This window comes from Carettochelys insculpta, chromosome 17 (assembly GCF_033958435.1).
Source record: "Carettochelys insculpta isolate YL-2023 chromosome 17, ASM3395843v1, whole genome shotgun sequence".
Taxonomy (NCBI): Eukaryota; Metazoa; Chordata; order Testudines; family Carettochelyidae; genus Carettochelys; species Carettochelys insculpta.
The window spans coordinates 2,787,535-2,815,338 of record NC_134153.1 but is presented as its reverse complement, the minus strand read 5'-3'; the positions used below and the strand labels follow the sequence as shown (position 1 = coordinate 2,815,338).

At 42.3% G+C, this 27,804-nt stretch overlaps 1 protein-coding gene across 2 annotated transcripts; it reads left to right on the top strand.

Moving 5' to 3' along the window:
* The first annotated feature begins 569 nt into the window (after window positions 1–569).
* On the top strand, window positions 570–26,307 carry ASXL1 (ASXL transcriptional regulator 1). 2 transcript variants are annotated; one of them, XM_075011910.1, is made up of 12 exons: window positions 570–743; window positions 8,039–8,121; window positions 11,376–11,484; window positions 14,085–14,205; window positions 14,280–14,377; window positions 14,808–14,901; window positions 15,270–15,425; window positions 16,465–16,628; window positions 16,735–16,831; window positions 18,815–18,920; window positions 20,076–20,700; window positions 21,375–26,307. In XM_075011910.1, the coding sequence occupies exons 1-12, from the start codon at window positions 684–686 to the stop codon at window positions 24,333–24,335; spliced, it is 4,674 nt and encodes a 1,557-aa protein (XP_074868011.1). In that variant the 5' UTR covers window positions 570–683; the 3' UTR covers window positions 24,336–26,307. The 2 variants fall into 2 exon arrangements, with proteins under 2 accessions (XP_074868011.1, XP_074868010.1); XM_075011909.1 differs by lacking the exons at window positions 570–743; window positions 8,039–8,121 and adding an exon at window positions 8,305–9,331.
* The last annotated feature ends 1,497 nt before the right edge of the window (window positions 26,308–27,804 follow it).

The following is a 27,804-nucleotide window of genomic DNA, read 5'->3' as shown; positions in this document are numbered from 1 at the left end:
CGTGTGTGTTTTCACACGAGGGTCCGTGCACTGCAGTAGTGATTTAGCCTGACGTGGCTACTTGGCGACCCCGGGCCAGCGGAGGGAGCGGCCAAAGAAGGGGCCACGGGCTGCTGCAGCCGCCCATCCACGCAACGGGACAATGGCCGCCCCAGGACACTGAAACTAGGCCTGTCAGCTGACAAGGGAGGGGCGCGCACCCACGGCTGAGGCCCAGCATGCTTCGCGAGGCGGTGACCCGGCCCTCGGCGGACTAGCGCGGCAGAGCCTGCTGGGAGGTGTAGTCTCTGAGCTGGAGCGGCCCGTTCGCTCTTTGCGCCAGCCCGCAGAGCGACTACAACTCCCATCAGCCCCTGCGATTTGTTTTCCTTCAAACGGAAAAGCTACCCCCCCCTCCCACCGAGCGCGCGGTTGGATTGTCCTGCCGAGGCCACCGTTGCGGAGGTCCCTCCCCCCATTCGGAGCCCTTTGACCCCGTTGTTATGTCGGGCCCGAGTCGCCACTGCTGCATTCCATAGCGCCCGGGAGCTACACCCCCCCTTCGCCTCGCGCCCTCCCTGCCCGCCGGCTGCGCGCCAGCCCCGCCCCCCACCTAACGGTTTGCACCCGCCCCGCTCGCTCCCGCTTCCGAACCCCCGCCCGTGCCCCCGCTACCTCTCCCCCTGTCCCGGCGCAGGAGGACGATGAAGGAGATGAAGCAGCGGAGGAAGAAGGAGCGCACGTGGGCTGAGGCCGCCCGCCTGGTGAGGGGGCGATCCCCCTTGGAATGGGGGCGGGGAGGCCCCGCGGTTGCAGGGGCTGGGGAAGAACCCTGCCCCCATAACTAGAGGGGCCTGTGTTGGCGGGGGTGCTGAGGGGAAAGTAGTACACAGGGGTGTCCGCGCTGTGGGGGGTGGGTCAGAGCTCCTCTCTCGCGATGAAATGAATATTGCCCCGCAAAACCCCGAGGGAAGTTGGTGTGTTTCCCAGATGGGGGGCCCAGGCTTGTGGGGGGCTTCCCAGTACAACTTGGGAAGCGGTTGTTCCATGGGTTGGTGGAGTCACCTGGGGTGTTGGTGTAGGGAAGGACCCCCACTCCCCTGTGAGTGGAAGGGATCTGGTGCAAAGGGAGAGCTGACAAATACCTCCTGTTGTTGTTGAGCAATATTTGTATTACTGTGGGGTGTAGGATATCCTGTCATGCTTCAGGAACCCGTTGTGCCAATGAAATAAAGAAGTGGTCTCTGTCCCAAGCATCCTATAGACAAACCAATTCCCCACCTCCAATAACCGGGGAGGGTAGTGACTGCTAGGCATTGCGTCTCCCCTACAAGAACAGAGAGACACAGCAACCTTCTCCTTATCTGCAGTAAGAGATGGGGAAGAGAGGAGGCAACTTCTAGAGAACAATAGCACCCTCCACACAGACACACTGATGTAATCACAGGGTATCAGAGTAGTAGCTGTGTTAGTCTGTAGCTTTGAGAACAACAAGAAGTCTTGTGGCACCTTATAGACTAACAGATATTTTGGAGCATAAGCTTTTGTGGGCAAAGACCCGCTTCATCAGATGCATGAGGGTCACAGGGTGTTTTCCTTTATAGAAAGGTAGAAGTCACAGGTTCCACTATTATAATTTTGCCTGATTCTTTTCTCACTTCAATCCCTCAAGAGAAAAAGAGAACTGACTAGTCTCTCTTCTCAGTATATGATTGGGAAAAAGAAAGGGAATGATTCTAGTCCTAACACATGAACACTCTGTACTGCCAAAAGGGTCTTCATTCCAAACTACAGGAGGAGTGCTTTCAGAAACCCTCTACAGCATCATCTTGAGAGATGGTCATATTACATTGGAGAAGGGACTATTGTCAGATAATTTTCCCTTCCCTATCACCAAGCTTGAGGGGACTTCTTTCAAAGAGGATTTGAAACAAATCTTTTCATGCAGGCTCATCCATATTACCAAAAGGAGGGAATAGGTCTTCTAGACAGAGAGTGTTCTCTTTGGAAAAAAGTATAAACACATACCCAATTACAGTGGTTAGGTAAAGTATTTTTCCGGAGAGACCGTCAACAGTTTGTAAGCATTGGTTAGATTTCTCCATATCTGTCTTAAAGTATCTTCTCAAATGGTATGGATAGATAGTCTGACTTGGCACTGACAAGCTCTGAGATGATTCCTTCACTGTTTGGTTAGACAACCTTTAATTTTTCTGCTTGGGTCAATTTTACATACAGATCAGCAAAGTCTGGGTTGTTTGGTAACCATTGTCAGTTTTGTCAGGTCCATTTTCTTATTCTGTTTTACCTTCTCAGATTTATTTAAATCTCCCTGTCTGCAGAGGAATGCTGGACTTGTGGTCTAGAAAATATTACTGTCAGAGATGTCTTTGGTGGCAACAAGCTTCTCCCTGATGCCACTAATATGAGGAAGCTAGATTATTGTACAGGGCATCATGTCGAAACATATTCAAAAACATATATCTCTCTCCTGTTCACCATATGGCTTTCCTTGGGTAGTGTTTTCACGGTCAACATTTTCATTTGGTCATAAGTATGTTTTTCATGGTAACAAATCCAGTATCTGTGTGATGAATCTTGTGGCATATATTTTCATCAGTTTTTTTAAAAATTTGTTTCAAACAGCATATTTCTAGAATAAATACCTGCTTGCTTATGTTTATTAATACCATCCTGTTGGAGTCCTGCTGTATTCTGTTGCCACCTTCAAGTTGGAGAAACCTGGCTTTTAAATAAGGACTAAGATCAGATCTTAATCTGGAATCCAGATGTCATCTCTAAAATGTAAACAGACTTTTTTCAAGTCTATACCAAATATAAAAATATAAACCCACCAATAAACTACAATAAAATATTTTTAAAGAGGAGAAAGAGACATGGTGATATGAACTGATTGAACTCATCACCTATTGTTTGAACAGTTGATGCCTTTAATACCCATATTTGTAAGTCTCCATTCATAACATTCTCCATTTCAACTCATGAAGTAGGAAAATAGTCACATTGCAAATGGCACACTCAGCTTTTTATAACAAAAAAGCAGTCAAGTAGCGGCTCCCTCTCTTACTATTCAGCTTTTTATGTGTTTTTATCATGCTGCTGTCTAATTTTTAATGCCATCCAATTGGAAGAAGCTTGTTTTTGTTTTTTCCTCCGGGAACCAAAATTTCTTTTCAATAAACTTTGAAAAAATAAAATCTGTAAGCATGTATATGCAAGTGACTAGGGGAGGCATAGTGATGCTGCCATCACCATATGGATATTAGTGAATGAGTTAGTTTTTTCTTCTTAGCTATGTTTGCGCCAGTGACACTTGGTCATTGTTTTACTGTAATAAGGGCATACTTTGTGTGTAGTAGATTGGCATCTACAGAAATAAATGCATCTTGGGGTTTTGTGTTATATGTTTTATGTGTCAAGGTTATGTACTAGACCATGTAGTTTTAATGAGAGGTGGGCATTTGATCTGGGTTAGTGTCCAGTGGGTTCTAGTAGTCATTTTAGCTTTTCCTGAATCTGACCTGCTTGAAAACACAGGAGGAGATTTGCAGGGCAGCGAACATGAGAATGGCCGTACTGGGTCAGAACAGTGGTCCATTTCACCCTGTATCCTGGCTTCTGACCATGGCCAATGCCTTATGCTTCAGAGGCAATGAACAAAACAGGGCACTTGGTGTGTGATCCATCTTCTGTTGTCCAGTCTTAGCCTCCAGCAGTCAGAGTCTTAAGGACACTCAAAGCACGGTTGGCTAATATGTAACGGTGGATCTGTCTTCCATGAACATATCTAATTCTTTTTTTTTTTTTTAACCTGGTTATACTTTTGGCCTTTGTAACAACCTCTTGCAATGAGTTCCAGAAGTTGACTGTATTTTGTTTATGGAATCACTTACATATATAAGCTATTCATATGGGAATTTCTACCTTCTGGCAGATTGCATTGTACAAAGATTATTATTTTTGAGCTCATTTGACTTTCACTCTTCTCCTGCTCTTCAAGCTAAAAATTGCAACTGGAAAAGACACAGTGACAGGTTCATGCTTAGAAGTATTTCATCTTGCAGCTCCTTTGGGGTTCTTGTCTTGTGGGTGGAATACTTGAATATAGTCACCTCTGCTACTCTGCCTGCAGATGATCCCAAGTTGGGGCAAAGACTAAGGTTATGTCTACAATAAAAGTTAAAATGTTGCCACTGTAATGTAGACACTTATACCAAGGAAGGAGTACTTCTATCGCTGTAGTAAATTCACCTCTCTGAAATGGAGTAGTGAGGTTAAAGGAAAAATTCTTCCTTTGACTTTGCATTGTCCACATTAGGACTTTAAACCAGCTTAACTACATCTCCCTGCATAATGTAACTAGATTGACCTCACTTTCTCATGTAGACCAGTCTGAAGTCTGCTTACATAACTTTTCTCACCACCCAACACACTGACCTCTGTCGTAATTCGCTACTTATTGGCTGTTCAAAAAGCACTGTGTGAAGTCTGCAACTCTTTTACTTTGGCAGATCACTTTTAGTCATTTAATGGCATAGTATCCATGCTAGTTAATTCTTGCTGGCATTTGGTCCAGTGAATCTTTTCATGGATCTCATTTGTAACCTGCCTCTTGGTTGGGGCCTCTCCTCAGGTGAATTAAGTGTCTGAGGGCTTTAAACCCCTGCTTCATCTTTGTTCTATTTCTGGTGTGTCATTGGCTTAGCCTTATACTGTGTTATCCACTTAGGGAGACCAAGTCTTTCCTAGCATGTCTGGGTTGCGGGGCTCCTTTCATGCTGATTGAAAATAGATGTTTGTTTAATACTAGGCGTTACCACACTCCCAATCAAAGTGCTTTTAATTTGATTAATTGTTAGTGTCGGTCACTCTTTTTTTTTTATTTAATTAGGTGCCTCCATGAATGGGAAGTATTTTTTTGCACTTCCTGTGATGTGGTGTAAATTCTGGTTTTAAAAAAAAACATTTTGCGATTCAGTGGAGTACACAGAGTTACAAGAATATTGAATAAGTCTAGTAGCAGGGTAATTGGAGGACTAGCATAAAGGTTCATGAATGATCTTTAGGCAGACAGGAAGTGGAAAATATTATGAAAAATCACATTTGATTTCTGAGGGAAGTATTGTCTTATCCAAAGACATTCCTTCTGGCCAATGCTCAGAGCTTCATTAATGGCTTCTAATGGAGCCAGGATATCTTACCATAATCAGCCATTGAATGTAGGGCCTTTCAGTGTAGGTAGAGGAATGAGAGAATCTTGTTGGATGCTTTGTCTTCCAGCTCTGACACTTAAAAGTGGTCATGAGTCTAGTACAGTTGGGGGGTAGGAATTGTTCTTCTGGGTAGGATTTCTTATTTCTGACAATAAATTTATTTGTTGTTGAGTTCAGTGTTTCCATATGCATTATGGGCTGTGACATTTTTTTCTTGATTTGGGAAACATAAATGTTTCATATTGCTCACATTTAATTGTTAAGTGATGCATTCCCCACATAAGATGCCTATTTCATGTGGGTGACTGTGTCCAAAGATAGCACTGAATTATTGTACCCCAAAGATAACTTGATCAGTGCAGGAGACTGTAGCGGGGCTGTATTGCCCCAGAATAAAAATGATGTATTCCATTTAAATATAGCTTATCTTACTGCTTGCAGTTCTGGCTGTTCCATCTCAGAAGTGATGTATTAGAATTGGAAAAGATGCAGAGAAGGGCCACAAAAACATTTAGAGGTATGAAACAGCTTCCATGTGAAGAAAGATTTAAAAGACAGAGCTGTTGAGGTTAGAGAAGAGAGACCTGAGGAGGGATGTGATAGTTGTCTACGAAGTGAACAAGGAAGTGTTATTAGCTCCTTCACATAACACAAAACCTAGTGAAAGAAATTGGCAACAGGTTTAGGACAAACATAAGGAAGTACTTCACAAAGCACAAGTTCAGCCCATAGAACTGGTTGCCAGGGGATTTGGGAAGGCAAAAACTGTAATTAGGTTTTTAAAAAGAATTAGATAAATTTGTTGAGGATAGGTCCATCAATGGCGATTAGCCAGAATGGTTGGGATACAAGCCTATGTCTTGGGTGTCCCTAAACCTGTGACTGTCACAAGCTGAGGCTGGGTCACTCAAAAATTCCCTTTTTTCCCCCTCTGAAACTTCAGACACTGGCCACTGTGGGAAGACAGGTTACTAAGCTATAGATGGATCATTGAGCTGATCCAGTACGACTTTTTGTATGTCTTTATTTCTTGGAAATTTGTTTTAGATTCCCGTGGAGTTTCCATTGTATTTAACCATAGGTTTCACAATTCCAAACTTCTGGTCCCAAGCCAAGCTAATGATATAATATTTTTGGGCATTTTAGTTACATGAAATCACATAGTGGGTCTAATTTGATTTTTGCTTTTCTTGAGATATGTGGGTGGACTTTAACTTGCTGTACGACACAGGAGGGTGTTGTTCAAGCTGAACTTTTCTCATTTGGCGGCTGTGAAGTGAGGGTGATAGAAATGGTGACCTACATTATTTTCTTGCACTCAGTCCTACTACTTTACCTTTCGAACGGAGACTGCAGTCATTGGTCCCTGACATGATGCGGCAGTGACTCAGTTCTAGATGTTGCTGATAGAGAAAGGGCGTTCATTTTTTTTTGCTTACTACTTGTACTAGTTGACTTGAAAAATAGAATCGTGTGGCTAACTTGTGTAAAGTACTGTCACTACCAAAGTCAGAATTGCATGTCATTGTGGCCATTATGTTAGGTGAATTTATAAAATGATTACAATGAATATCTAAGACAGATTTATCTGTTGCATCTTCTCTCAGGTGTGTTAGGCCATGTAGTGCAATGTATTTTACATTGGAGTTGCTCTACTGAATCAGCCTAGTAGTCCCTGTAGGCCAGTATTCTGTCTCTGACAGTACCCAGCGTAAACTGCTCTAGATGGAGTTAAAAGAAATCCTGCAGAATAGACAGTTATGGAGTAACCTGTCCCTAGGGAAAGTTTATTCTTAAATCCAAATTAAGGCTGTCCTCTGCCCTGAAATACCTGGGGTTTACATCTCTTCTGCAGTTTTGTTATTTTTAATATTTACTATTCTAATTCTGGTTATTTGTGTTATTCCCATATATGTCCAGTCTTTTTACAAATCCTGCTGAGCTCGTGGCAGAGAGTTCCATAGGCTAATTCAGTATTATGTAAATAAATATTGTATTTTGTAATTTTGAATTTATTATTCAGCTTACTTAAATGTTCCTTTGTTCTTGTATTAAAAGTCTGAAAAGGTGCTCCTGATCTGCCTTCTCTAGACCATACATTTTATACATCTACCATATCGCCTCTTACTCATCTTCTTTCTGAGGCAAACAATTCCAATATTTGAAATCATTCTGGGCTAAAAATTTTTCCATACCCATAACCATTCTTGTCGCCAGTCTCTGAACCCTCTCAGTTTCTTCTGTATTCTTTTTGAGGTGGAACGATCAGAAAATAGTGTTCCAGCTGAGGGTGTACTGTTGGTTTATATAATGTTGCTATTGTTAGTTATTATTATTTTTAACACCTACAACATATTAGATGAAGAGAGAGTCTCTGCCCCAAAGAGCAAAGAATCCATATCTACTATGTTAACATCAGTTTCAGTGGAGTCCTGTGACTGTTACATATTTTTAAAGGTTGTATGTGGTAAAAGCTTCATCCGGTGTTTAGAGAAGTCAGTGGGAAAGCATCCATTAATTCTAATGGTGTGGGATCAGTGCCTAATTCCCCAGCTTTCCCCTTCTGCCCATTCATGCGCAATTGTACTGTTAATTAGAGACATGATGAGAAAAAAGGGCAAGCTATTTCTAGCCCTAGAAAAACTGTGGTGATCATGCATCTATACCATAATCTGCTCTTGGGTTAACATGAATTTTGCGGCAACTTTTCTTGTGGAGATACTAAATTTTAGCAGAGAGATTCTTGCATTTGAATCCCAACCCAAGAAACAATTAAATGTGAAGAGAAAATGTAGCAAGAAGCTTTGGTATTTTTATCTCTTCAGGTGTTGGAAAACTACTCTGATGCTCCTATGACCCCAAAACAGATTCTACAGGTCATAGAGGCTGAGGGACTAAAGGAAATGAGGTTAGTATTGATCTTCTTTTCTATAATAAAGTGTGTGGAGTATGTGGGAGGGTAGATAAAAAGGACTGGATTACTTAGTAGAATTCTCCTCCTTTCTCTAATCCACCTCTTTTTCTCTCTCTCTGTAGTCTCAATAATTTGGGGGGTAACAATATAATAGCTTTTTTTTTTTTAACAGTTGATAATGGAGGATTTCCAGCGTTTTGTAAACACAGAGGCTATGTCTACACTAGAAGCACCCGTCTACTGAAGTTACTGTCAGAAGGGATGTGCCGACAAAACTGCTGTCAACAGATTGCATCTACACATAAAAGCAGATTGATCTTTTGATTCGCTCTGTTGGCAAAAGGGGCCACAGAGTATTTACATGGCATTTTTTACAAAATGCATTTTGTGTGTAGACGCTCTTCAAGTTTTGTTGTCAAAATGCCAGTTTTCGCGACAAAACTCTCTAATGTAAACATAGCCAAAGTGAACATCTCTGCCTTTTGGTGGAGTTGTAGGACTCTTGGACGATATTCTAAATCCCATCCTCAAGTCTGCCTCTAATATAAATGGTTCTCCTTTGTGTGTTTCTTCTACAAATTGAATCATGACTACTGGTCTTCTGGTGTTGTGCCTGTGTTTATGTAATGAGTCAAACTCAGTCCTCTTCAGAGCTTCACCTCTAAAGCAGAGATTGCTCCTTTCCTGGAGTCAAGAAGATTCTCTTAAGTATACAGTGTACTGCTCATTCTATACACTCTATTCTGTCACACTACAGTATTAATGCTAGCGTTTTTTGTGGCCCTTGATGTATATACATCACTACATATGTTGCCTAAAGAAGAACCTGCAGAAGAACGTAGGCTACAGGGAGGGAGGGATGGATGGAACCCAAAGTATTTGTTTTAAATTAGTTTCCTGGAATTTCTATCTGCTTCTGTTGAATCTAGGAAAAAGACGACACAAAATATCTTGTAGGTCAGAAGCAGATTTTTTGTTAGCCATCAAACTGCAAATTTATTAACTTGGGTTACAAGATGTAAGTTCCCAAGTTTGACTGCATCTAGTACATCAAGCTGTCTTTGGCAGTTTAGCATTAATTGGCTCACATACTGAATCTTAACTTTGTGGTGTTCTAACTGTGCTCTGTTTCTCTTTTTGTTTTATGACCTGTCTTTCACCATCTTGCCTGTATCACTGTTGAACTGCTGTATAACTACAGAAGGTAAATAATCCCTTTGAGACTGAAGCAGTTCAGAATGTTAACTTATTTCTCATCTCACGCTCCCTGAAATTATGAAACAATCATGATGGTTTGGGTAGCGAGCAGCTTTGTATTTCACAGACAGGGGTATAATGTGTAGGAGTTACCATTGTTCAGAGAGGGACTATGCCAGCATGCATTGCTCCCTTGATAGCAGAGCTGTTAGAACACCCACTCCATACGCCGGATTCCTAACAACTAGGTTTATAGTGGGCATGGGCTTGGGTGATGGTTTCACAGCATGTTTTATGGAGAGTGGAATAAGGATAGCCTTAAAGTGAAAAGCTCCATATTCCTTCTCTCTTAATCAGTATTTAATTCACTTTCCACTTACCTATTTTCTTTGATCAATCCTTTTACCTAGAGAGGCAGTTGCACTGTTTGAGGGTTTGTTGCACTAGGCTATTCTCTAATACTGACAGCAATAGGTTGTGATTTCACTAATGCAGATTTTCTTGTTATGTTCCTAGCTTTGATTGGTAATTTGTCAAAATAGATATTTAAAACCAGGTGCTCTGTGTGTGTGGCAGGGGGTTGGGTCGGGTTGGGTCACTAAATTCCTCAGAGCTTAATCGTTTTTGTAGGGATTGATGTGTCCCTCCAGGTATATCTGCTTCCCTTCACCCAGTTTTTAATTTTCTGCTTTGGAAAAAGATGGCTTTTTTCCACTTTACTGTATAATTGAAAGGAGCAAGTATTTTTAATGGATCAGTATTAAAATACAAACTGACCACCAATGCTATGATATTGTCTAGCTAGATGGCATTTAACCTCATCAATATTTAAATGGGGGACTTAAGGAAGTAACATTTTGCTAGTTCAGTTCTGAACCAATGCCACCGTGATTCTAGAAAACACTCAGATGTTGGAATGCTATCTTCCCGAAGATCTGCAAAGTAATGGTCCCCAGTGGTTTATGCAAGAGTAGAGTTGTTGAGTCCAATTTCATGGCTAAATTGTAGCTTCTGTGAATGTTTGATGTCCCTCTTGTGTACAGTTTCAATTAGATACTCCTTTTCTTTTCCTAAAATTGGTGTCCTTTGGCTGGTAATTTACTCACAGCCTTCTGCTCAGTCAGAGGGAGAAATAATGTGTAACTTACAGGAGTGGTAGTTGGGATTTTTCTGTGGTATATAAAAATGACACATGGTAACTCTGGTTACTTCCAAGGCTTGCAAATAGATGCCAAAAAGCAGACTAGCAGCAAAACACACTTAAGGTTAACTGAGAAGTTGTTCTAAACCCAGTTTTCAGTTTGAGAAGTTGACTCAGTAATTCGAGCTTTTCAGACTGAAATATTGCACTTAAGTAAATATTCAGTTTCTGTTTTAATAATACTGAACTCTTGCATTGCTTTAATAACGTCCCTTTCAGGCTCTAGAGGTAATGTTTTATATGTGCATGTGTGATGTATGTGGAAAATCTGATGGTGCGGTGTATCACAAAGGTTTCATCAGCTTGAGTATGGGTTGCTGGCTTACTTACAAATGACAACCAGCCAATAAGTTGTGTGCCATCCCAAATGAGTGCTAGTAAACTCTTTATGCTACACCACACTAGCATGTATTCTCTGTGTGTTATGTATGCTGCAATAAAACTATTTCAGACATATTTGAGTTGGTAAACATTTTATTGATAAGGTTTTTTTGCAAGGCTTCCTTAGTCCCAAGAGCCCAGCTAAGAATTCAGAGAGGGAGGGAGGGAAAAGATCTCACATGATAAACCTCTAAAAATTATCTTGAATGGCTTGAACTTGAGTGTAAAATGCTGCTTTCCTATGATCAGAGACTTATCTCACTAAAATGTGCCATGGTGGTAAGCAGCTCAGATAGGAAAGCCATAAAATGCTGTGAGTGGTTAAGATACCATCTCCTAAGTCTCATCACCATCCCTTCTGTTACCTACCTCTGATTTAAAAAAAATACCGTATTGGGTTTTGCATCGTGTCTAAAAATTGGCATTTATATAATCTAATTCTCATCTCCCTTTTTCTCTCTGGTGTCAGTGGCACTTCTCCCTTGGCGTGCCTCAATGCCATGCTACATTCCAATTCCAGGGGAGGTGATGGACTCTTTTACAAATTGCCTGGACGTATCAGCCTTTTCACACTCAAGGTAATTGTGAACTTGTCTTGCAGGCTGGGCACAAAGTGTGAGTTTAACTTGTTACATATTCCTGTTGATGCTAATCTGTCATAGGCGATCACGGTATGGGTTTAGTATATTGCCTTGGTAACATCACGCAAAACAGAATCTCTTGGATTCATAATTCTGTACACAGTGATTCTTGTGCCTATAAGCCAGCTATAATAAATTTCTGTTTTTTAACTTTTGTGGTTCTTAAATTACACAACAAGATTAACTCTCTTCTTCCAGGACATGGAATGTTACTGTTTAGTTCATGCAATCGTAAAGGATAGAGCCTCATCAAAATAAAGAAAATCATATATTGCCCTTATACAGTATACTCCTGATCACCCAAAATCTTGTTACGTGAACCTCTTTCTTGTCCCTCATCTGTCTGCTAGTAGGAGACAAGAAATGGATTTGGCTAATGTGAAGGTTTGCATATTAGAGCGCAGGTCAGGAAGGTGAGGAGGAGGACAAGCCCCTGACTGTGGGTAAGGCCATTCTGCTGCTGATTGGCTACAGCAGCAGTGCAGTGAGACCTCAGTAGCAAGTAAGTGAACAGGGCCATGACAGCGGAGGCCGTACCACCACCACAGATACAAAGAAGGTTGTGGTCATCCTGGCAAATGGTTTGTGCTTTGTCCTGTACCTTGCATCTATGGGGATCGGATTTCACTGGACCTATGACAGTACAGGGAATGCTCTCCAGTCATAGTATGAGGTGATTAAATGGGGGAAAAACAAATTTCCCCTTCTTCCATCTTGGCCATGACTGCAAGGAAAGTGAGAAGAGTGAGTCGTTGGCTCTGGGGAAGGTTGCTGAATAGCTCCTGCCCTCTCCATTAGATGAACTCCTAGTTATCTGAATGAAATGCATTATCCATTGCTGTTCACGTGATTGGGTGCTTACTGTATATCAGTATCTAAGGGATGAAGTCAGTATGCGTTTAACGTTTATCTGAAAGTTTGTGTAGACAGTAGTTACAAGTGACCCTTAATACTGAAAATTTAACAAAAAGGTGTTTTTCAGTTTGTTACTTTGACAGCAGTCTGTGCATAGTTCATTCTCTCCCTTATCTAGTCTTAGTTTCTTTGCAACTGAGAAAAAGGAAGAAAAATTTATATATTTTTGTTTCTTGAATTTTTGTAAAAAGTCAAGATCTGCTGTTTAAAGAGGCTTTATTCGAATTGGGGTTTTTAGAACAAGTTGAGAGATTTTTATTTGAAATATAGCAAAACATGCTTCTGCTCCTATAGTCGTCTTTTCCCTCCCAGTTTCTAGAATGTGCCTGTGAACCTCTCTCCAAAAGATGCTTCATATTAATGTGACATTCTGTGTTTGAAAACAGATGGCAGTCCAAAATATTTTTGTCATGGGTATAATCAGTTAAAAGGAATATCACTAGCATGGCTTTTCTGAAACTGGTTAACCCTGTTGGCTCTTTATCTCTAGGAATAAAAAGTGTCTTCTCAGCTCAAGAAAGATTTTTTTTGGTATGTTAAGAAATACCCCACAACAATTATGAGCAAACTGTTTTATTTTTCTCATGTGTGTTTGAGTTACATGTATGAGAAGGGTCCACAGAGCATACCAGTCATTCACTTCTGCTATCAGAAGGGACAGCATGGGGGTTAACTTAATTAAAATGAGCTGTGCTGGCTCCTGTTCTGTTAGGAGTTTGAATCTGTTGACATACCAAGGGATTAAAATATGGAAGTTAAAAAAAAATAAAGTGAAAGCTGCAAAATCTTTACTGTTGCTGCCTATTTTGGCAGTCTGAGATCCAACCAAAATCAGTGGATGCTGCCAGCAAGTGATGGGACAGAGGGGCCCAGTTAGGCAAACTGCAGGATTGACTGCAGGCAGTAAAAATTGCCTTTTAGCACATAAATGAAAGACCAGTTCTTCCTCCCACTGCTCACCTTCACTGCTCTGTGTATTTAGCTATGGAAGATCATTGGATTTTTGACCTTAATGTATATGTGAAATGTGATATCAGGGCATGAGTTCTTCTCCCTTTGTGGGTTAAACATTATCTCATACAACCTTCGACTTGTAGCTCCATAATTCTTTCTTACACACACACACTCTCTCTGCAGTGTATCACAGTTGTACTGCTAAAAGATACAGAGGCACTTAATGTGATTATGAATACTTCAAATTAATGCTAGCTTGAAATTTTTGTTGGTTTATAATTATTGTGAACATAGGATTAATGTTCCTATAACCTAGTGTCATAATTTGGCTATGTTATATTTGAGTTTATTTCTGAGAAGTGTAATGGTAGCCATTAATATGTGTATTCCTGTCCAAACTAGTTCAGGGGTGAGGAGTTTATAGATTGGGACCCTGGCGTAATTTGATCTGGCCTGTGGCAAGTATCTGCACCGCAGGCCAGAAGCCTGAAGTTTTGGCATCTCGCCGCTCTCCTCCCTGGAGCACAACATGCGTCTAATTAAGTGTGCGTGAGGAATGGGTTTGGGGAGTGGTGGTTGTGGTTGTTTTGCCTCTCACTTGGGAGCAAGCAACTAGTCTTATTGATTGATTTTTTTTTTTTTTTTCCCCTTGTGTGTGGCCTTTTTAGAAGGATGCCTTGCAGTGGTCTCGGAACCTGTCTGTGCCAGAGGGTGAGGAGCTGGATGATGCAATGGATGCAGAAAGCTGTGGGTCCAATGAAGCTGGCACTGTGAGTGGTGATAATGACGGTAAGTGTCAAATAATACTAATATTGAACTACAAGCATCTTCCTCAGAATCTGATCATGTGCTCTTTTTTCCAGTGTCTCTTGATGAAACCTCTTCTAATGCCTCCTGTTCCACTGAATCTCAGAGCAAGTGTCTCTCCACTTCCAGAGAGAGCTGTAGAACAGCCACACAGGTAGGGGTGAGTGTGCAGTTAATGAGAAGGGGCAAAGCCAGGAGTGTTTATTATTGGGACATCCCAGTGCCAAGTGAACTCTGGGTGGTAGTGAGAGGCTTTGGAGAGACCTCAGTGCCATCTTCCCAAGCAGGGTCAGAATTACAGAGGTACCTTATGGCATGGCAATGAGTCTGAGTGAAAGCTGCAGCAAAATGAGAACTGTTTGATAAGGCTTTGGTTCCAGGGTGAGTGGGCATGTGGAGGAGGTGAAAGGCTTTCTGCTGTTAAAGATAAGTTTAATAAGTGAGTAATAGTTGAATACTTGTCTGGTAGCTCATTGGTGGCCAGGTTGATTTATGTGTCTGCACTCAGCTAGGAAGAAGTGAGGGTATGCGACATGCACTTGAACATGCTAAATAGTCTGTCTTGTTTTTTCTCTGGAACGCAGACAAGCAAACAAAAGAAAAAGACTGATGTGATGTTGCCCCGAGTTGTCTTGACTCCACTAAAAGTAAATGGGGCACATATGGAGTCAGCCTCAGGTGAGCATTTGTTGCATCTTACCTGTTTTCAGCCAGTTGCATGGCCTGGTATGGCATGGCCCTTCCGCACTTTTGCTATCCACGCAAGCTTTTCCCAGGCCAGGACAGGGAACGGATTTTTTTGTGCTCACTACACATATAGGTGATTCTAATTAATTTGTGCAATGCTGCCTTATTGGATAATAATTGTATTTAATAGTATTATCATCAGTGACCCAGTCGGAACTGTCAGTAACAGAGAAATGATCTAATTTTGTTTATCTGAAAGTGGGTCTGTTTTAAGCAGATCGTTATCATGTGTGAAAACCTCTCCCCATGGAGCTTCTGCTACTCATCCATAAATCTGTGGCCAATGGCTTTGCCTTTAGGTTTTACAGGAAGGCATGCTGATGGAGAGAGCAGCAGCACTTCCAGCAGCAGCAGCAGCTCTTCTCTGGCACTGTGTAGTGCCAGCATGCGCAGTAGGACAGAAGTCAGCAGGGATCCTCCGCAGCTGCTGAGAGGTATCCGGAAGCCAGCAGCTGGTAAGTGCTTGTGAATAAAGTTGTAAGAACTGGCTTTAAAAACTAAAGCAAATATCAGATATGTTCATGTCTGTCCCCTTCTTATGGAGTGATTCCGAGACTTCTGTTCTTCTCAACCTCTCTGCCAATGGCAAAGCTCCTCAGTGTCATACAACTGTCTTCTTGTCCTTTGTGTGGAGGCTGGGACCTCTTAGATGCTATTTACCTAATCTGAAATGTAGCATCCAGGGCCTTAGGGGTGTGTATGTGAGAGCACACTTACACAGGGTGCAGTTTTAGAGATTTACTTTCCAAGACTTTGTGAACACGTGTTCTTTACAAATGCTATCATGATCGAAGTTTATTTTTTATCATTATTCATTGTGTGTGTTCCACAATGCTGCATGGCTTTATCCATGTGATACTGTAATATGTAAGGCACATTTGAGTCAATACACGATGCATCCAGAAATAAGGCAAATTCCTCCCCTCTATACATGGTCTAGCCAGGTGATATGGAGATTGATCCCTTTGGAAACTCATTAGTCCCATACCTTGACTGTATCATAAAAGTGCAGGCATAGAGACGCATTGCCTGTTTAATGCCACTGGCCTCATGAGCATAGAAAGTGCAGAGAGCAGTCACTAGCCCCAATATATTAGTCCAAAGTGGTCTGAATGCAGGAACCCTGGAAAGGATGGTTCTGAAACATACCAAGAATATTGTGTGTGCTGTGATGCAGGTATTCTGAGAACTGGACTCTGGACCACAGAGGGGTGGTGGTTTCAAAAGCAGCTGATTTATGGTATTTGAAATCGAGCTGTCGAAGAAGGGCACTCATTTCAGAACCCTAGCCATCTACTTTCTCCGTTCTGTATGTTTCCTAGTTATGTAGTGGAACATGAATTATTTGTTTAAAGATGTTGGAGAAATCCTTCCTTTTGTTCTGGAGTGCCACAGCCTGTTCTCTTGTAACTTGCCCTTGTGCATCAGAACCTTCATTTATGAAATGTTGTCTGTAAATAGTTTTATTTTTATTTGTTTTTCTGAAAACTACAGGGCAAATGAAGCGAAGTAGAGGTGAGGATATAGATTTTGAGACACCTGGTTCCATTCTTGTCAACACAAATCTCCGAGCCCTGATAAATTCCAGAACCTTCAATGCACTCCCCCCACACTTCCAACAGCAGCTCCTCTTCCTCCTGCCAGAAGTTGACAGACAGGTACAGGCACACAACAATCACTGTGCGTTGCTTGTTTTCTTGTCTTACCTGTTCCTAAAGAGCTTTTGCAAGTGGTTTCCAACTATTTTCCTTCTGTCCTCCATAGGCTGGGGCAGATGGGCTCATGCGTCTCAGTGGCAGTGCTCTGAATAATGAGTTCTTCACCCATGCTGCTCAGAGCTGGAGAGAGCGACTGGCTGATGGTGGGTAGATTGGCTGGTTTGAATAATGGGGAGAAGCCTGCTGTGTACCTTATTTGATAGAACAAAAACAAACTGTCAAGTTTGATTCCGTACCAGCTTCGGAGTCCATTTGGCTGTACTGCCTTTTTTAAGATTTAACTTACACTTTTCTTAGGCCTTCAGAACGAAGTGCCAGATAGAGTCGTGAGTTCTTTCAAATATTGACTCAACTGAGTAGAATATGGCTCTGAGACCTGATCATGTGTTTATGATCATGTTGCCCTTTCGTGGCTGCAGTGTACAGAAGCTATAATCTCTAAAGTAGGGGAAAGAAGAGGGAAGACAGATGACAAGGACAGGAATCTATCCCTAATGTAACTTTTCTCACCTACTGCCATAGTGCCTATTAATAGGGTTTTTAAATGTTGTTTTGTGGGGTTTTTGGTTAGGCACTTTCAAGATGTCTCTCTTTATTATTATTAAATTAACTACTCAGCTGTACCCTATTAACTTGGATTATTGGAAATTGAAAGAAAAATAACTGATAAAGAAACCTAAGTGCTCATATTACAATAGAAAAAATGTTTGATACTTTTTCCCTATCTGTTCATAAAGAGCAGGTGGGTGATCAGGACATCCCTGGGCCTGATTGTGAATCAGGTTGAGAACCCATGCTCTAATCTGTGCATCTCTGCTATGTTCATCTCTGTGGTATATCAGCGCTTAATCTTTTCTTCGTTCCCATTCCTCCCCCAGTTTTCCCATCACAAACAGGTAAAGTAAATGCCCTGTAGGAAAGGAGAATGCATCTGCATTGGTGGTCATACCCTAACCTAAATTGCCATGTAGTCTGCAGCAAACTGGGCACCAATTTTGTAGTAAGCTCCCTGGTCTCATTGATAAGGATGTTAACTGAGTGGCAGCTCTTGGTAATTTTCAAAATGTAAAATCAAGTATAAACATGTAAATGCAGTACAGTATTCCTGCTACTGTTAGTCGTGTTTAGGTAATTAACACTGCTTGTAGATTTTCAGTGTCAGAATTCAGTGTGATGAGTTTAAGAATTTCATACCTCTCAAAACTATTGTTTCAGGCTCTGAATTCTCAGGGCAAAAAAACCCTGCATTGGTTACACTAATTTTACATTTTGAAGGTATTCTGTACAACTGTGAGGGCTAAAAATATGTTTAAAGGAATGAAGACTAGAATTTCTTGCACAAGAACAAGGAATGACTCTGTGGCTGTGTCTACACTGCCCCTTAAAGGACAATACATGGTTGTGAATAAGAGTGAGCACTGCAGCGCTGCACTGTAATTCCCCCATGTGGACAGTGAGGACATGAATGAAGTGGTTCTTAGATCACATTAATGTAGTCCTCTCAGACAGCGCTACATTAATATGAACCAGGAACCTTTTAATTTGTGCCCTCATTATCCACGGAGGGAAGTTACAGCATAGCATTGTGATGTGCACTGCTAGTCACAACTCCTGTTGTCTGAATGGGTTGGTATACGTGGCCTGTGGCATCATGTATGGCTCTTTAAGTCACATCACAACCCAAAGAAAATTACGTGATTGATGTAATCAGATGGTGGTCATATCTTGCAATATAGTTAATCTCTAGGGCTGAAAGTCTGGCTCCACTGGAGTCAGTGGGAATTTTGCCATTGACTTGAGGCCAGAATTTCATCAAAGGCGTGGGGACACTTTCCATCAGCTGCATAAATGTTTGGTCATAGCTGAGTGTCCTTCTGGAGAGAACAGAGGGGCTCAATTTATTTCACTTCAGAGAAGCGAAGTGGGAGCTTTAACCACCAGCAGTATTTCAACATGCAAGAATATCCCATGAGGTTGTTTAGAATCTCAAAGGGTAAAAAATGTCCCTGTGCTGGAAGTATCCTCCCTGGCAAGCACAGAATATTTACTGCGCTTGTTCTGAGTGCTGTGGAACTGGTGATTTGGCTGTGGATAGTAATGACTCTCTTGCATTTGTTTGTCTGCAGGTGAATTCACTCATGAGATGCAGGTTAGAATCCGACAGGAAATGGAGAAAGAGAAGAGGGTGGAGCAGTGGAAAGAGAAGTTCTTTGAAGACTACTATGGCCAAAAGTAAGGCATTCTATCTCATTGGTCCTCAAGGCAAATGGATGGGGAACTTCCCCTTGATTGCTAGCTGCTCTCTGAGCAGAAGCATCTCCATAATTAGCAACTCTTCTTAAGCCGTGTCTACACGTGCATGCTACTTCGAAGTAGCGGCACTAACTTCGAAATAGCGCCCGTCATGGCTACACGTGTTGGGCGCTATTTCGATGTTAACATCGACGTTAGGTGGCGAGACGTCGAAGCCGCTAACCCCATGAGGGGTTGGGAATAGAGCCCTACTTCGAAGTTTGAACATCGAAGTAGGGCACACGTAGCCGATCCGCGTCCCGCAACATCGAAATAGCGGGGTCTGCCATGGCGGCCATCAGCTAAGGGGTTGAGAGACACTCTCTCTCCAGCCCCTGCGGGGCTCTATGTTCACCGTGTGCAGCAGCCCTTAGCCCAGGTCTTCTGGCTGCTGCTGCGGCAGCTGGGGATCCATGCTGCATGCACAGGGTCTGCAACCAGTTGTCAGCTCTGTGGATCTTGTGCTGTTTAGTGCAAGTGTGTCTGGGAGGGGCCCTTTAAGGGAGCGGCTTGCTGTTGAGTCCGCCCTGTGACCCTGTCTGCAGCTGTGCCTGGCACCTTTATTTCGATGTGTGCTACTCTGGCGTGTAGATGTTCCCTTGCAGCGCCTATTTCGATGTGGTGCTGCGCAACGTCGATGTTGAACGTCGACGTTGCCAGCCCTGGAGGACGTGTAGATGTTATTCATCGAAATAGCCTATTTTGATGTCGCTACATCGAAATAAGCTATTTCGATGTAGGCTTCACGTGTAGACGTAGCCTTAGAGTGCTTCTTATGGAGCAAATCATTCAGATGATCACTGCAAGGGAATAGCTACTAAAATTGGATTCTTTTTGTTTCCAAGATGAGTAATATTATAGATTCATTTTAGATTGTGGATCTTAATTCTCCTTATTCACTGTAACAATTACCAGGAGTAGTGAATACACAAGATATTTCTTTGTGGACTGAGTGAGGTTTTGATGAGCATCTGCTTTGTAATCAGTAATGCACCATGTACTACTCCAGTAGTACACAGTGTAAATTACAATTTATGATGAAATTGAACCTAACAAACTTGCTCTGATGTTTGTGATTCTGTGGTTGCTTTGCAGGTTGGGTTTGACTAGAGAAGAATCACACCAGCAGAATTCAAAGCAAGAAGATGCTGAGAACAGGACTGAGTTGTCTGTTCAGGCAGAAGCAGCAAAGCCACAGCATGGTCCTGCCACACGTCAGCGAGATGGACACTTCAAGAAACGCTCTCGGCCAGATCTGCGATGCAGAGCAAGGAGGAGTCTGTATAAAGTACGTGGGCCGGACCTGACTGAGACCCCTAAAGAGATTGCGTCCATGGGACCAGATTCCTCCCTCCACAAAGAGACTAAAGCTGAGGTTGATTTGGGAGGAGAAGATCTGGCAGGCTCTTCAGCAGCATCATTGAAGGCAGAGAATTCAGAATTGCTGGTTTCTCCAGAGGCTTCCCGACTGCACAGTACAATGGAAGATCTATCACTTGCAGCTGCATCTGTAAACAGAATTCCCAGTTTGCCCCAAGAAAACTTAGATCGGGAGTCAAAAGACCAGAAAAGGAAATGCATTGAGGATGCTGCCTCCACCTCCTTCCCCGAAAAGAAGCCCCGGCTTGAAGATCGTCAGTCCTTTCGTAACACAATTGAAAGTGTTCACCCAGAAAAGCCACAGCCTACTAAAGAGGAACCAAAAGTCCCACCCATCCGGGTAGGAGAGAGAATTGTACCTGCCTATTACATTAGGGACTTTGTGCCCAGTAGTGCCAAAGTAATATGAAAATGTCACGTTGTCATGTTCAAAGAGGGGAAGGGAAGTCATTGATAACGCTTGCTAAGGTCAAGTTATTGCAGTGTGTTTAGACAGCCAGAGAGTAAATGGAAAAGTATTCCAAAGTCTCCTGTACAAGGATGCAGAGTAGTCTGTTTGTTTAAATTACACAGCTCATTTGTAGTTTTGTGGAGACAGATGTGGGTTTCCTGCAATGGGCTGATTTAATGTAGTGAAGATTTTCCCCCCTTTTTGGCAGCAGGAGGCTATCTGAATAATTTCAGTTAGAATGGATCATGCTTGACAGAAATCAAAACTGTCTCTTCTCCAGAGTCCAGATTCAGCTAGCATTTAAGCCATCAATTCAGTACTTATGTCATGTAGGTAATTACACAGATAATCTCCCTATCAAGTGGATTATGAAAGATGTCATGATATGAAACTTAAATAGAAACCTCTTAAAATCCTCTAAAAGAGGCTAAGGGCAGCAGCACTACCACTGCAAAAATCACTTGTAGGAATCTCAACTAAATGTTGAATTTCAGTGAACAGATGTAAAATAGTTTGCTCTCTGAGGATAGGAGATTAACATCTTCTCTTCTGATCTTTTTCAGATTCAACTTTCACGTATCAAACCACCCTGGGTGGTTAAGGGTCAGCCCACTTACCAGATATGCCCCAGGATCATCCCCAGCACAGAGTCCCCTGGTCGGGGCAGAACTGGTGCCAGAACACTCGCAGACATTAAAGCTCGTGCTCTGCAAGCCCGAGCCCAGCGAGAGGCCACAACAGCTTCCATCGGAGGTGGGGGTGGGCCAGGAGGAGGAGGAGGGAACAGCACCGATAAAGGAGGTGGGGGAGGAGAATCCAGTAGCCATACAGAGTACAGGAGATCAAAGAGAACTCATGGAAGGTGTGCGTCAGATCTACAGCGAACACAATTACTGCCGCTTCTCCATGTAGAAGGAGAAAAGAGTAACTTTGCTGAGGTAGCTGTCCAGGTAGCTAAAATAAATTTATCTGAATCTGCAAAACAGGACCCCTACACTCCTAATGGTGAGGGTGCCTTCATTCTTGAACGTGCTGCAGGTGTTCTCTCAGGTGGAACAGAAGATGTTGCTCAACATACTGATGGTTTAGTTAACAGCCAGCTCGGTGATGCTTTGACTGGGCCATCTTTTGATCCTTCATCTTCTCTGGGGCAGGAGGACAACTTTGAGCAGCTCCTCCATGACGTAAGAACTGAAAACACACCTCAGATTCCCTCTCGGGAGGGGCAGGGTAATAAGCAAGACTGCGTAGTTCTTTCTGAGAATGCTTTGCTTTGTTCTCAGGGACAGAGGTCTGCAGTTAATTTCATAGATGATGTTACTGTTGTACCAAGAAATGAAGATATTGGCACTCACATAGAGTTGAACTGTAATTCTCCTGTAAAGGAAACTTGCTCTAGTAATTCTAGCCTTACCACAGAATTACCATCTGATGTTAAGGAGCAACATGAGCCAGAAATTGAAATGGGATTTAATGGCTCCAGTAAACCCAGAGGAAAATGTGTAACTGATCATGATTCAAAAATGAATACTATTGGAATGGAGAATATGGACTCAGAGTTGCATGCCTTCACACACCTACAGACAGGGGAACAGCATGAAAGTGAATGCCAGAATGGAGAACAGAATAAAGGGTCTTTGGTGAAACCTTTTTCACTTGGTGGCTTATCTGTTCAGAATGGAATAGGTGCCCCTAAAAAGCTTCCACAACTGTGGGAGGGACCATCAGGAGCAGACACAGAAAATTTATGTCAGCATATGAAAGAGACACAAAGGTTGAAGACAAATGGCGATGACGAAATCCGGAGTACACATAGTGAAACAACAGATACTGCTTCAGATTCTGAAGCTGACCTAACAGATGAGAATGTGGAGGTGGATCTCTGCTTCAGGGATGTCCACCTGAAGGAGGCTATAGAAAAAGGAGATGCCTCCCATAAGCACAACACTGAGGGAAATGAAGGGATTAGATCTGCCTCTTCTGTGAAAACTGACAGTCTCCCCTACACGGTGAACTTGCCATCAGTAACAATGGCGAGCAACGTGTCTCGGCCTCAGAGATGGGCACTGCATACACCTCTTCCTCAAAAAACTTCTGAGAGTCAGAAAAAGCCACCAAGCTCCACTAGGCCTCTATCATCTATTGAAGCCAACAACCCTCTGGTGATGCAGTTACTTAAGGGGAACCTTTCTTTGGAAAAGGTTCTACCGGTATCACATGCCAGCATCAAGTTGGAAATCACAGAGTCATCTCTGGACAGGCCATCAGAAAACCACTCATTACAAGTGAAGAGAAGTAGCAGTTGTGGCTTTGACCAAGAGTCTTCCCAAGATGTGGGAATAAATACAAGTGACCTAAACAGGAGTGATGATTTTCACTCCCCAGGTACTTTAAGAGATCATCAGAAAAAACCATCTAATTCCAGGACAGTACTGTCCAATATAGAAAGCCTGGAGAATCAACCAGATCTTCCAGAAAAGCTGTCCAAAGTTGGCCCTAGCTTGAGCTCTCCAGACCAAATGGCAAGTATGGTGAGTGACTCTCAGAAACCTAGGGAGTTGGGCCCTAGAGAAAGATCATCATCTTCCTGTAGATTTAAAGATCAGAAAGAGTTGCCCCTGGTCCATGGTATCCCACAGCATAATCCACTAACAAATACTATTACAAATGAAAACCCTGGAAAGCAAAACCCACCTGCAGCACCTCCGTTTTTAGCTCCAAGTGCCACCTCTCTTGGCACAAATCGGATTGGTGGCGCCTCAATTAATAAAACTTACATTGGTGTCCAGGACAAAAAGCTCTTTGGTTCTGGTTTCTCTTGCAACACTGCTGTTAGATTACATCACCCAAGAGATTTGGAGGACATTGCAACCATGGGAACTGCATCCCCCAGCAAGCAGATTCCACTAAGTAAGAGCGCTAGATCTGGAGGAGTACTGACTGCCAGGGAAGACTGGCCTTCAAAACAACATGCAAACACCCTTGGAGGAATAAAAAATGAGAATATACTGGCCTGTGGAGGTCCAGCCAAAGGTAGTGTGAAGAACAGGAAGGATGTTCCACACAGCCCTGTGGAACTGATGGAGCATTTGCAGAGTGTTCCCTTTGTTATGGACTTGCCATTTTTCAAATTACCAAGAGAACCAGGAAAAGGACTCAATCAGCCCTTGGAGCCTTCTTCCATCCCCTCTCAGCTCAATATTAAACAAGCATTTTATGGGAAGCTTTCGAAGCTGCATCTTAATTCAACCGGCTTTAATTATTCATCCAACACAACTTCAGCCTTTCCCAGAAGTCTTGCTGGAAGCGTGATGCAGCTAAGCCACAAAGCGAACTTTGCTGCAAACCATAGTACATCCCTGTCTGTGCAGATGTTTGCTGATAGCAACAGCGTTGAAGAAATATCACTCAAATGTTCCTGCAGCCTTAAAGCCATGATTATGTGTAAAGGATGTGGGGCATTTTGTCATGATGACTGTATAGGACCCTCAAAACTTTGTGTATTGTGCCTTGTGGTGAGATAATAAATTATGGCCATGGGAAAAAATTGATTATTTAGTGTGTGTATTTTGATAATAACTTACTCTAAAACCTGTACACAAAATATTATTCTGTTTATAATAGAGACAATATTACACTTTATGTTTTGGTGAGAGTTGATTTGCCTTCCCACTAAAATTCACAATGCAAAACCTGTTCTTATTCACAATTACACTTCCCCATCTGTGGGTTGTGCCCTACTGGAGCAATCTTCTGCTTAATGCCATCATGGAAATGTTGATTTGTGCTCTGAGCGCACATGCTGAGGCTATCACTGACTGAGAGGCAGTTTGTTCTTGGAATCCATGGATCTTTTCTAAAGGAAACTTGTGCATCCAGAGGAACTGGAAATAGAGTGCTCTCTGTTTTTAAGGATGAGCTAGGTTAGTCCTAGCTATGTCTTAGCAGAGCAGAATACAGTCTTCCATTCTCCGTTCCCTGTCCATTTGGAGAAAAAGTACTTCTGTACCATAAATGTGGACATGAAGCTTCTGTAGGTGGTAGCTGTGCAGTACTTTGAATGCTACAGCAGAATCAAGTAACCAATAGAACCCTCGGCAGGTGGCTAAAGAGCCATATATGGATGATTGCATATTGGATGGAGCCTGTTAAGGGAATGGAAGAAACAAATGACAATGGCTGCCAGCTTCAGTGCCTTCCACTGGGCTGAAGGAAGATGTGTGGCCTGTGGAACTGTGTGCACCTGACTGAACTGGACCAGGCTGCCTCTTCTGGCCAAATATTGCTACAAACTTGTATGAGAAGTGAAGGGTTCCTAGGAGTTTACTAGTGTGGCTGATTTACCTCCCCATATTACAGTCCTACAGCGTGAACCTTGCAATGCCAGCATCTGACCACCTGCAAGTATCTGGCTATGAATCTGTGCGTGATGGTCATTTTACATTCTAAGTGGTGTTTCCCTTTTTTTTTAATATTTTAACTTTTCATTCTTGGATGTATAAAGTGGATTATTTGATTCCTGTAAGTATCCTCTATGCATCTGTTTGATCATGTATTTATATGTTGTACACAGTACTGGCCAATTCTGTAAATGGATGTAATGTACATAGAACATAAAGGGGTTTTTTTTGTTGCTTTTTTGTTTTTGGTATTTTTGTTTTTCATTTCTTTCTTTTCAGGCTCTGCAGCAGTATTACATTAAAGTGGTGTTTGTTATTAATCCACGTCTGTAGTCACAGCCACTGTATTCTGTGCTGCCTAATGTGAGGCTGAACATGCGAAGGGGTCACTCTGGATTCAGACTCTCCCTTTCTGCCTAGGTGGCTTTCCTGTGGGCAGACGGGCTGCAAAGTGCAATCTCTAGGTTGCCCTGCCCTGATTTGCTGACATGGATGTATTTTGCTCCTCGCTCATCTAAAAAATATTTCTGTAGCAGTTCCTCCACAAACAGTGTTTATAGCTGCAGTGCAAAGGCGTGAAAGCCCTTACCTGTCCAGAACTGATGGGAGCAGAATAATCGAACCTTCCTCCTTTGAGTAATTGTCTCTTGGGAAGAGGTTGCTGTAGCTGGAGGAGAAGCAAATCTGCCATTTAATTTAACAGATTTCTCTTACTCCTTCCTATCTTCTACCTACCTCTGTCTTGACTTTTTTTTTTAATTGCAGACCTCCCTGTTTGAGAGCTGTAGGGAGTATAAAATCTGTGGGCTGCCGCAAGCTTCTTGGTCTCCAAATGGTTTTCCCATAACCCATGTGGCAGCTTGATATTGTGAAAAGGCAGTCAGAGGGACAGGGGTGAACTGAAATGCGGTATTAGTGAAGTCTTGAATGGATGGTATGAAAACCTACTTACCAAAGATAGGGAGCGTAGCTGGGGCAGTCTGGCTCTGTACCCTTTGGGGCTGCTGTAGGGTACAGATTAAAGCTGGTCTGCACAAGGGCCCTGCTCTTGTATGTCCCTTGTGGTATTGGAAAAATAAACATTCTGTAAAACCTGCATGTGTGGTTTCAATCCTCTTCTTCTGAACTGGGTTTGGTGCTCTGGAACTTAGCAGATCGAAGCTGTCTTGCTATAGCCACGCTCAGAGGGAAAACGCTTGTTTTTTCAGGCAAAGTTTTTCCTTTTTGCCCTGGCGGTGTCCTCACACGTGTTTAAACTGAACTGATCAAAAGGGGTCTGTCATGCTTGTCTGAACTTCAGTGTTATTTTTATGCATTAACAGTTGAAGACACTGCATCAACTGCAAGTAATATGCATGAGCCAAGCGAAGTATAAGTATTCACAGCACAACACAAGTAGTTTACGTTGTTAAGACTTCCTACCAGAGCAAAGTTCACTTCTGTACAAGCCCTTCTTCAGTGGTGTTGCTCCCTGATGTTTGGTAATGCATTGCATACAGTAACATCTGCCTAGTGAATTTCTTGAGTGGTCCTAAGCAGGTATTTGGGTTCTGCTATTAGTGTTATTGTCTTCTAATGTCCTGTTAAATTGCCAATGGGATTTTAAATGTTGTTTTCAAAGGATTGTAATGATTTGGTACCAATTACAACAGTTATGGAGCTAGCTGTAAGCTCATATTGTCAATACATTTGTTCCTCTTCTGGGCAGTGATGGGGGTGGGGCTGGGGAGAAGGTTAGTAAGAGCTTTTACTGTGGTCAGATATTGTATCACTCATCTCTCTAATAGTTAGATCCAGCTGTCCCTGTAGTGGAATTTCAACAAGGCAGATGACGCTCTGATAGCTTGTTTCTGTAGTCCAAAGGTGTCATTACAGTATATACTACAGTATGGAAGCTAACTAATGATTTATATTCTACAGCACGCTATGCTGTTGTCTTCTAGTGGACCCTGCATCAAATTCAGTTCTAGGTAACAGTGTGTTAGTTTAGCAGTAGTGAATTCATTGTCTCCTATAACTACTTTAGTTTACTTGCTACAAAAACTAAATCAGCCAGGATAAGAGGAAAGAGAGATACATAGCTAAGCTTTGTTGCTGTTGTCTAATACACATTATGGTCTCAGCATGGCAGAAGGTTTTTTATTTTTTAAAATGGTACATAAGTCTCTCAGCAACCATGTGTTGAAATTTGTCTGTGTAAGCATCAGTTCTAACAACAAAGCAGTCTCTCCAGCAATATGAACAGAACTCCCAATAGAAACAAGCTGGCCTTAAGTATCTTCTAGGCTTTGATGCTTTGGCAATGTGATGCTTTGGCTTAAAAGTCAGGTGGTTGCTTATGACATGTTCTGTTGTTTTGTTTTTTGCTGTCAGTTGAAGTTCTCTGACTGTAGCTGAGTAGACCTAGAAGACTGCCTGGTGTTATATGGGGCAGTCCATTAAAAGAGAACTCAGTTTAGTTGTGAATAGAATCTTAGCAATGTTAAATAGAATTATAAATGGATGAAGAATTGAAGTCAATAACATGTCTTTCTGATGGTGCAGTGTCCTACAAGTAGCAGAGTTGGCTGTCTCTGGAATAGCAGGGACCTGG

Coding starts and splice junctions, on each gene's coding strand:
- ASXL1 (XM_075011910.1), top strand. CDS start 684: ATGAAGGAGATGAAGCAGCGGAGGAAGAAGGAGCGCACGTGGGCTGAG. Junction 16,629..16,734: donor TGCCAGAAGTTGACAGACAG/GTACAGGCACAC, acceptor TGTCCTCCATAG/GCTGGGGCAGATGGGCTCAT. Junction 20,701..21,374: donor CAAAAGTCCCACCCATCCGG/GTAGGAGAGAGA, acceptor GATCTTTTTCAG/ATTCAACTTTCACGTATCAA.